Below are 10,058 nucleotides of genomic sequence, written 5' to 3'. Positions count from 1 at the left end.
GCTCCCCAGCTGGTTCCTGCCACCATTCCTCTGTGTCCAACCAGTTCATGACATCGTTGCATAGTCTTAGGAGGTGTCACGAAGCATGTCTGCAGTTTAGAATTCACCGCTGCATCACTGCTGATAAGAGCTTTACGAGCTCCCAGTAGCTGCAGTTCCCAGCAATCTCCCATGGCATGGTCAAGGGGCTTCATTGCAGACAGAGGATTCCCTTGCAGCAGCTGGTGCGGTTTTGTGAAAGGTGTTGTCCCAATTCATAAACACCCACAAGGCTAAAAAGAAACCTGCTGTTGTACTCAAGTAACCTCCCTCTTCCTCCCATCTGTTCCCAGCATGTTAGGCAAGAGGAAATTGGGCTTGGGATATGGACCATGTAGGAATCTTAAGAGCCCCAAGTTAGGAAAGTATGTACAGGAATCTTATTCTACGCTTTCCCCAACTATTCTACTGCTTGTCCGACTTGTAGCATAATCCTATTCCCTTCCTTGTGGTGGCTGGATGAATCCTTACCACTGTTCTTGGCTGTCTTGCGAGTTGCAGCTAAAGCCATTATGCCAAGAATGGGAATTGGACATTTTTGCCTCTCTCATATTTACCCATTTGAAAATCCAGTTCTAAAACTCTTGCAATTTCATTTTAGCCTGCAATTCAACATATATATTTTTTTAAAACTTGTTTATTATAGCAAGTAAACAAACTGTTGGCAAGTTACAAAACTGTTGGCAAGTTACAAAATCAAAGTTGTTTGTTTTTGAACAGCTTTTGCATTGTGAAATTCTTCAGAACACATGGCAGCTTGGGTTCCTCTTCATTGTTTTATAAGAAAAAGTCAGATTTAAGTACAGTACATATGGTTTGATTTGAAATCATTTGCAGCTACATCTTTGGTTTCCTTGAAACCTGAAAAATCAATCATAAATGACCTGCCTATGAAACCAACCTGCCTATTTTTCTGTTGTATGGAAAGTTAAAACTTTTAAAAAGCCAGAACTATATATTGCTTGGTGAGAGCTGTATATGAATTATAGGAAGAGAAACAAGAATTAACATAAAGTCCCCAAGAGTTCAGAAGAAAAGGGGAATGTTTTAACCTTGATACCTTCTAAGAAGTAGAGGAAAACTCTCTGGTCATATGGAAATGCCAAAACCATTAAATATCTTTCTGCTTAACTATTCACATTCCACACAGTGGAAATTTTCTCCTGTAACTCAGAAATCAGGCTTTAAAAAATGATCTACACAGAAATAAATGTATGATAATACCTATAAAAAAAGATTGCAGTGGGTGATCCTGATATGGCTAATATGCAAGTTTGCAATCTGTTACTGGTATAGATGAAGGCAGTAAAAAAAATATTTGCATGTGAAAGGATGCTGACAGGCATCTGGCTTTGCATGATCATGCTTGTCAAGGTCCCGTTGAATTGGGGGTTTTTATAGAAAGAGGTATCCCCTAATTGTGATGCAAGGGACTACAACTTAATAGCGGAATAAGTAACTACAGAATACAGCTACAGCCTCTAAAACAACATGAAACATTTAAAAAGAAGAAAAACAGTTGTTGACTTATCCTCTAAAGATGGAACAAGAAGCAATACAGTTAAATGATAAATGGGTAGTTTAGGTTATAAATATGGGTTGTTTTATTATGGTATATTTGAGGACTGTGTGATATGTCAAGAGCCAGAATGCTTCTTATATGAATACATTTGCTTATTAAGCAGACGCGTTATTGGCAGGCTCCTTGTTGTTACAGACAAATAAGTGTTTCATTTCTATAAATACCTGTCCTCTCCTTGTGGCATGAACCACAAATTGCCTACTGTGCATAGACAGCTGGTTAATGTGTTCATACTTTCAAAAGCCAGTCTATCTGTCCAGGGGCTTCAACAATATAAATAAAGGCCAGAGGTTTACAATGGGGATGGAAACAGAGGTGGCCACATCTGTATATGTAAATAAAAATAAAGCAAAGGGGAGGCACGAGAGGTGGTATCCTATCATACACAGGGGAAACTGGTCAAAGATCAATTCAGCTACAAACCATGTAATAGTAATACATAATGAATTTTACACTTAAAAACCATTTTTCACTCTCAAGGCTGTTATGTTCTGACAAAAGGCAATATTCACCATATATTACTGCTACATGTTTATACATGAATGGACTGTTCAAGAACTGTTCAAAGAAAAGGTCCTTATATTCAGTAAATGCTAAAGGAAAGTCTGAGCACTCTGCCACACGCCCATCCAATCCCCCAACAGCACCTAAAGTTTAGCAAAACCAAAATCAAATATAATATGGGTAAATGCAAAGTAAATGGGCAAGGCAGTACATCCTTTGGGCCAGAGACTAAGCAGCATCTATCACACAGCTCCTATTGAAGCTCTGAAATATATAGCTTTGTATGCTTATTGCATTTGAAGTCCTAAACAATCACTGTAGAATTGTGCTTTCTGTGTTAAGCTGAATTACCTGATAGTATAATGGAGATAGAAAAAATGTGTACACATATACATTAGCAGATTTTAGACAAATTATTATGGCAAACCTAAAAGCTAATGATGGAATTAAACACTACAGTTATAGTCAAAGAATGCAGCATCCCAAGACAATTACTTAACTCAAACATGTTTTTAAAGTACATTCAAAGCATCAGTAGAGTCAATATGCACGTTGCCTTCCCTTGTTGCTCTTAATTCTTGTACTTTCTCATTTTTTCCTTCTCTTGCCCATTACCGTCTTTAAAAAGTCTTCTAATGCTAGTGGCTGTGTTTTTCGATCCAAGCAAAGCTGCTTCTGAACATTCATTCCCAATTATAATTGCACCCTTTATTGAACACTAATTACAAGGGGCATATCTTAAGTCTACTACCACATCCCTGTTAACATTTTGTTCTAAGAAATAACACTGGACCTAGAGCACATCAATGCTCTCACTTGCAACAGGTACACAAGTCAATGGCACAGATGCTGGTGGAAAATGGAAGCGCAGGAACCCCAGCACACAGGTGAACTAGTGACAACTTGCACTCCAAGTAGTGGTGCTATTCCATATGCATGCTTTTGTAATTGATGTATTGGCATTCACACTTGCACGCAGATACACATACATTGTTTTTGTTGCAATTCTCTATTGTTTGTGTCCCATTCAGACAGATTGGGTTTCGGGCATCTGTAGTCAAGGGCAAGAACTGGAACACCCATCACGGTGCCTCCTAATCCAAGTCTATGGATATACAGCGACATTCTTTAACTCGCGTGATCCTCTTTTTCTTCCTCGGGGGCTGAAGCTCCGGGCAGTTCAGTGTGACAGACATGGTGGTGAGTTTCTTAGGTTTGCAAAAGGAACAGGACTGGAAGGAGCCTTCCTCTCGGTGGATATGCCTGGGGATGTAGAAGGAATTGCACTGCCCGTAACAGAACTTGTTGATAATGGTGTGGCTGTGGCAGCCTTCCTCGTGGATGGTTTGCTTCAGGGAATGCGTCTTGCACCAGTCCCGCTTCAGGTACTGTCGCTCAGTGACGTGCAGCGCCTCTTGGCTCGACTCCAGCACCTCTTCAGCAGATGGAGGCTTGATTCTGTCCTTGCCACGGATCCTGGCGCCCGGCTGCTGCGGTGGCGAGGGCGGCTGCTGCGGCTGTTCCGAATCATTGGGCTTATCCTTGTCAGGCGGGGGGATGGCGCCCTGGGCTCCACGGTTCCTCTTGCTCCCCTCTGCAGTGGGTAGCAGAAGTCCACACAGAAGGAGGACACCAACTGTAGAAACTGTGCGACTCATCCTGGGGAGAAAGGATATATCTATTTCACATGGCATCAACTAAAAAGTTGCACACAGTGCATCACATCACCCCTTATCCCAAAGCTAGTGAAAATACCAACCTTCCTCTCAGGAGTGGGAGAAAAAGGACAGGGAGTAAAGCAAATCCCTCCTCTTTCAAATCTAGCAACTTGAGAGATTCCAACCTGTATGGAATTTCCCTCAGGTAAAATCTGGAAATGCAAGGGCCAATTTTATCACAGGAGACTGCCAACAGAAAAACCTGGCTCCTAGTTGCCACTGTCTGAACATGTTGTGTATATGATATAAGCCACAGCATCAGCTAACTTGACCTAAACTGGAAAATGGGTTTGTATTTGGACAGAGACTGTCCTTCCAGCATGAGGATACCTGGCCATGCAAGGCTTTCAAGGTTAAAAGCATGCAGGAAAATAGAGAAACTGGCACAGAACAGGTTAAATATGTGCCCATATTCCAACACCAGTTAGGACACTTAACAGCTGCATCCTGCATGTGTAGAAGGCATTGCAATAAGTTACAGGACTGTCAGGGAATACTATGTGAAATGCATCCATTTATGAGTCTGAGTTTTCCATATGTAATTAGAAGCTTTGTCAAAGGGATGGTCAAAGCAATTCATTGAGAGTTATGTTCTCATAAGAGATTTGGATTTTCAAAGTACATGGGCAGTTCCGAAGACTTAGCTGGAACAGGTTTTTACCAGCTGCCCATCATATAATTCTATTAGTTGTGTGCTCTTATGATTATATTGAAAATCACTTTATCAACCTGTGACTTCATAATCACTGATCATATCTGATTCTTTGATTTGTTTATGTTATATTGTATGTTGTATCAGTTTGTAAACTTATCATTTTTTTTTTGAGTTGTACCCATGGGGTTGGACAAAGGGATGGTAGGCTCAGGAAACAAATTTTCTCCCTCCCCTCCTCCCACCTGTAGTCCCTAAAAAGTCCCTGCTGAGGCTCAGGAGAGATTTACTGAACAATGCGGACTGTGACTTATAGGGCGGCAGTGAAAGGAGGGCAAAGGGCCTAAAACTAGGCAAAACAATCGCGTACTGCTCACACAAAGTTCCATGCTTCCGGCAATTCTTTTCTCCCACAGTAGCCCACCAGGACATCCCATAATGCTCAGGTCACCCTCAAGATTCTGAAGTGAGGGTGTGCACACTCAGGAGACTGAAGAGGGAGGAAAACAACAGTTGTGGCAGCTGCCTTTCGTTCATGCAACATGGATTACAACTGTGTCATCATTTTTGAACTAGTTCAGTTATATTACTTTTGTACATTTGCAATAGGACTCGTTTTACAGTCAGAAAACAAGAGCCCACCTCTCTGTTGCTGAGAGACGAAAAGGCCTCTCCTGATCAGTTGCAGATGGAAAAGGCAACAGCTTTGACCCGGTTTTCTGGAAGCAAGGCATTTTCCAGAACCAAGAATTTTCCTCCCCTACTCTTTAACTCTAGGGCTGGATAACAGATTTATTTTTATTTAAATACTTATATTATGTTTAAGTTTGCTGTGATAATTTTGCAGCAACACTCAATGAGGGAGACCTCATAACTACTACGTAGATTCTAAGCCAATGTACTTGGAGGTTGAAGAAATAGAAGCTGAACATGTTGGCAGTATAAAAGACTTGAGTGTTCCAACTTAGTGTCATTTCAAACATACAAATGATGACTAACAATTCCATTACACACTTCCACACACGCACACTGAACCTGTTCAAGAAACATAGCCATGTTCTTGCCTGAAAGTTCTAGCTTGCAATTCTAGAGTAAATAAATATAATAGGAACCAGTAAGTATATTCCTATTTCAGGAACATTCACAGAGCAAAGCACACATTTTAGGGGGGAGAGCCTGCATACCTTCATCCCATTTCCAGAAGAAAGTTTTTGGTGTAAGCTTTCAAAGGGCTCAGTACTGACCTAGACCAACCTCTCTTCTGTTAAGTTCAATAGCTGAAACCTGAGCACTTTTGAGTAAAGGCTCTATTTTAAATCCATCATTAGACCACAGCTCTAAAGGAAATCACAATGAAAGCGAGATGGTCTATGAGTAGTAAGAACACCAATATTGCTATTAGCAACAATTACCTAAAAGCCTTCAGGACAAAGCTCATATTTTGGGTTGGCATAGCAGACAGCATTGGCAGTCAAGGACTCTTCTTTTAAATTAAAGGTTTGATGGTGTGTTCATATATTATTATATACTGAAAATTCTATCCTGTGTTGTCTGCTTTTGAACTACTTCTGTGTAACCAATGAATACAAAAGATTAAAGGTGAAAGTGATCACTTCACTAACAAATCAACTCAATGGCTTGTGTTCGTCATAGTGCTAAGGCTAAGGCACCTCCCACTCATCCCAATATTTTCTGTGGGTTATCCCCAATCCTTCAGAGCCATTTTGGATACATCATATTCAATCCAGCCATTATTGTCAGAAAACGTCCCCACCTAAGCTGTAAAAACTTCTCAGTTCCAAGCAGATGATTGAAGAACTGCAAAATGCAGTGGGTTAGGCAAATGAATGGTGATGCAAGGCAAGGACATCACCTTCCTTAGGTGCTACAAGCTGAAGTGATTTGAAAGAGAATTGACTCCACACCACTTGCTACTTTAGATATGTTTGTGGCCTGCCCCCATCTTACTCACTTTTTTAAAAACTAAAGAGCTTTAGACTGCAATGCTATGTACACTTTCCAGGAAGCAAGTCCCACTGAAAGCAATGGGACTTACTTGAAAGTAGATGAGCAGATAGACATATGACTACGCTGTTAAACCTCTCGCAGGAAAAGATGAAGTTTAGTTGCTCCTTTCTGCATCATCCTGAAGCTTTGCAATTTCTTTTTAGAGATGAAAAGGCCAGAACTGTATTCCAAGTGTCTGTTCCCTTGCAAGTAGGGACTGCCAGTCATTTTTCTGAGGTCTAAAAATATATGTTTCACAGTTTAAGAATGAGGTGTTTTTTTTGGAGGGGGGAGAGACAGAGAACAGACTGTGATCTGAAACACACAGGTTCCAGATTCAGATCTAACAGAATTGTGTCTGTCTGAGGGATAGTGGTTTGTGAATTGCAGACAGAGATTCTAATGTTATCAAAAGATCAGGTTTCTAAATCTGTCTAAAGGAAGACTTTATTGAAGATTACAAGTGCTCCCAGGATTGCAGGGAGATTTCTTACAGCATGGACTTTTTCAGATTTTAAGGTTGCCTTCACCAAATGCTTAAAAGCCCTGTTATCAGAGAGTCAGGGAACTTCCAGTGAGATTCAACCAAGTTGCGCAATTAAAGCTGATACACAATTTTTGCACAGCAAACCTGCTTTGCACCCCCAAATCAGATAAGGAAAAACAAGGGGATCCCGCAAAGTGTGGGATAACATTTGATGCAACATTCTCTAACTCCCCTGCAAACAAATCAAGGAGGAATGCTCAGTTCACCCTCAGACTAGAAACCAGAGGTGGGGAACCTGTTGAGATTACAACTCCAATCATTCATGACCACTGACCAAGTTATTTCCCTTATCGGAAGTACAGAAGCATGAGCCAAGGCATACAGCACAAAGTATTTGAAGATAGATCTTTCATAGGGAAAGGCTGAGGCATTTCTTATGGGAAGCTTAAAATAAGTTTAGTCAACGAGAAGGGAATATACAACGGGGGAAGGGGAAATGCGTTTCTGGATTTATCTCCCACATTAACATCTACATGTTTCAGCGTGTCAACGACAAGAGCTCAAACGGGGCTACTCTTCGGCCCTGATCACGACGCTTCTTGGGATGTTGCTCCAGGGTTAAACTGAACTCCTCCCTCCTGACAACCCAGAGCCAGTTGGAGCTGATGGGAGTTGTAGTCCCACGCAGCTGGAGCACCCCAGGTGGGCGAAGGCTGCTGTGTTGAACGGAGAACCACGCCTCGCCCCCTCGGAGATGCCCGGCGTTTCCCTCTGGTCTTGCCGCCCAGAAGGCCGCCGCGCGGGAGGCGCAGTAGAGGGTGGCCGGCGGCGCGCTGGGTGGCGCCTCTTTCTCCCCGCCAAGCGAGGGCAGCGCCCTCAGCTCAGCCTCGCCCTAGACAGGCCGTTTCCAGGGGTGCCCCGCGGGGCCCAACGAGCGGAGGCGCAGGAGGCCTCCGCCAGCGTTTGGTTTGGTTTTGAGTAAGTCACGCGGCGGGGTCTTAGGAGACACCCGCCTCCCCTCGGCGGCTCCGCCCTTGGCAGGGAAAGAGCCGCTCGCGGGAAGGGAGAACCGACGCCTTTCCGTCGTCACCGGAGCAAACGCCGCGGTGCGGGCCCGTTTGCCGTCGGGGCTGCGCAAATCCAACCCCGCAAATTCCGCCGGCAGCTGGAATAGCCCCACTGGCCCTAGTGAGCGGGGGGCTACCGCGGAGGACAAGCCCCGTGGAAGTCAGTGGGAGTTACTTGCGAGTAGGCTTGCAGGTTAAGGGCGCCTCCGCGCAGCAGGGCCCGTTTGAGGCGCCGGCCCAGCCCGTTTGGTCAGCCAGCGCCCGCCCCCTTGCAAGGGCCAATCCTTTTAAAAGGAGTTTTCCGCGGCCCGCTTCGCACATCGCGGCCGCCGCGCAGCTGTGAGCAATTTTCGGCCCTTTCGATTAAATTAACCCATTAGGCAGTGGCACCACCGGGCGCCCAAGAAAGCCTAGAGGAGAGCCGGTTGCGAATAGGGTGTTAGGGTCGCTTTGGAAGCGCAGAGAAGGCGGGAGCGGCTGCACAGGCTTACTGGGGAACGAGACGGACTTGGGTCCCATCCTGAGCACCCTGTAAAGAGTGGGCCTTGTTTTTCCGTGGGAGTGTCCTTGGCAAACCGACGAGCTTTTAAGGAGGTTTCCTCGAGCAACCCGGGCTTGGAAAACACCAAGTGCTAAGATTGTTACTGCAGGGTTGAGGGATCCCCATTTTTAGCTGGCATCCCAACGAATGGAGTCAATACTAGAATTTCAGCTGCCCAGAGAGAGAACTTGTTCGGTCTGCAGCCCCATGTTTACTAACTGGAACGTAAACCCCATTTAAGTTAATGGCCCTTACTTCCAAGTAAATAGGCACAGAGCTGCGCTATAAGTCACGTGTGGAAATGGTATTGGTTCTACCAGTAGTTCCATTTGAGGCAAAAGCCAGCCAAGCCCCCACCCAAAAGAAAAAACCAACAACGATGAGAAATGTGCGGTGGGAGTTAGGGGATTCCCGCGGCTCCCCTCCCTCCAGTCAGGCGTTACACAGATACGGGGAAGGTAAGAGCTTCGGTATTTCGTAGAATATATTCGACAGGCTTTCCTGGATTAATTCCAGGAAAGCAGTTTATCCACGATGCCAGGCATAAATCTAACTTAAGTTATCCTACCCCATCAGAGTCGGTATTCTTCCCAGAATACACTGACCTGCATGCAGTTTGTAAGGCTCTCATCACTTACGCCACGAGTAACCCTACTGCTTCCCGGGGGCTACAACCCAGCGCCTCCTGCCTGCCTGGAGCAGAGCGGCAGTCGCCATCCTGCACTCCGGCGTAAAGCAACCCAAGGTCTCCCAATGAAGCCCCGAAATCCTTTCCGCTGCCGCCTCACCTGCGCGTGGGCGGAGAGCGAGTCCTGCTCCGCGGCTCCTTTCCGGCGTGGGGCGCTTCAGTGCGCGGGGTGACGGCTCGGGCTGCGGCTGCTGCTGCTGCTCTGCTCCCAGTCCCTCGAGCCCATCGGAAGGCGAGGCAAGGAAAGCTCGGGCCCCGCTTCCGAATTGCAGGCGCACCGCGCTGTCTCCCATTTAAATGCCTGCCAGCTGAGAGCAGCGCTCCTGATCATTGGCCAGCGGCCGCCTCCCTATACGCCCCCTAAACGCTTCCAGCAACTCCCGCCAGGGAGGAGAACTCTCCTTTCTCCAAGAAAGCGACGCCCGGCTCCTCCCTGAGCCTCCAGGTCAGACCGGCGCTGGCGGGCGAGGGACCCGCTGGCTGCTACCCGCATCCCCACGTGGCTGAGGGACGCGCGACCGGCGGGGGTGGAACCCATCGGCAAAGTCAGCGGGCGATAGTCTCCCCCTCTTGGGGGGTTCCTCCTCCCGACACTGATGCCTCTGCTGGAGTTGGGCTCGAGGTCTTTAAGAGGCTTTTGCTCGCTTTCAAAATCTTGTGTAAGGTACCCAGGCTTGCTTTAGATACTTCGAAAATAAGAACTCTTAGCAAAAGACTGTCTAAAATCATTGCCGCACAGCAGGGCGGAGCAGGACCATCAATCCACAGGCTTT

At 45.6% G+C, this 10,058-nt stretch overlaps 1 protein-coding gene across 6 annotated transcripts; it reads right to left on the bottom strand.

Moving 5' to 3' along the window:
• Nucleotides 1-1,619: 1,619 nt before the first annotated feature.
• GREM1 (gremlin 1, DAN family BMP antagonist) lies at nucleotides 1,620-9,770 on the bottom strand. 6 transcript variants are annotated; one of them, XM_081866500.1, is made up of 2 exons: nucleotides 9,386-9,770; nucleotides 1,620-3,784 (listed from the first exon to the last, which is right to left on the bottom strand). In XM_081866500.1, the coding sequence occupies exon 2, from the start codon at nucleotides 3,781-3,783 to the stop codon at nucleotides 3,220-3,222; it is 564 nt and encodes a 187-aa protein (XP_081722626.1). In that variant the 5' UTR covers nucleotide 3,784; nucleotides 9,386-9,770; the 3' UTR covers nucleotides 1,620-3,219. The 6 variants fall into 6 exon arrangements, with proteins under 6 accessions (XP_081722626.1, XP_081722627.1, XP_081722625.1 ...); XM_081866501.1 differs by lacking the exon at nucleotides 9,386-9,770 and adding an exon at nucleotides 7,324-8,120; XM_081866499.1 differs by lacking the exon at nucleotides 9,386-9,770 and adding an exon at nucleotides 7,523-8,120.
• Between the last annotated feature and the right edge of the window lie 288 nt (nucleotides 9,771-10,058).

Source organism: Podarcis erhardii (genome assembly GCF_964252035.2).
Source record: "Podarcis erhardii genome assembly, chromosome: 1".
Lineage (NCBI taxonomy): Eukaryota > Metazoa > Chordata > Lepidosauria > Squamata > Lacertidae > Podarcis > Podarcis erhardii.
Note: the sequence above shows the minus strand (reverse complement) of the source record. Positions and strands in the feature narration are given on the sequence as shown.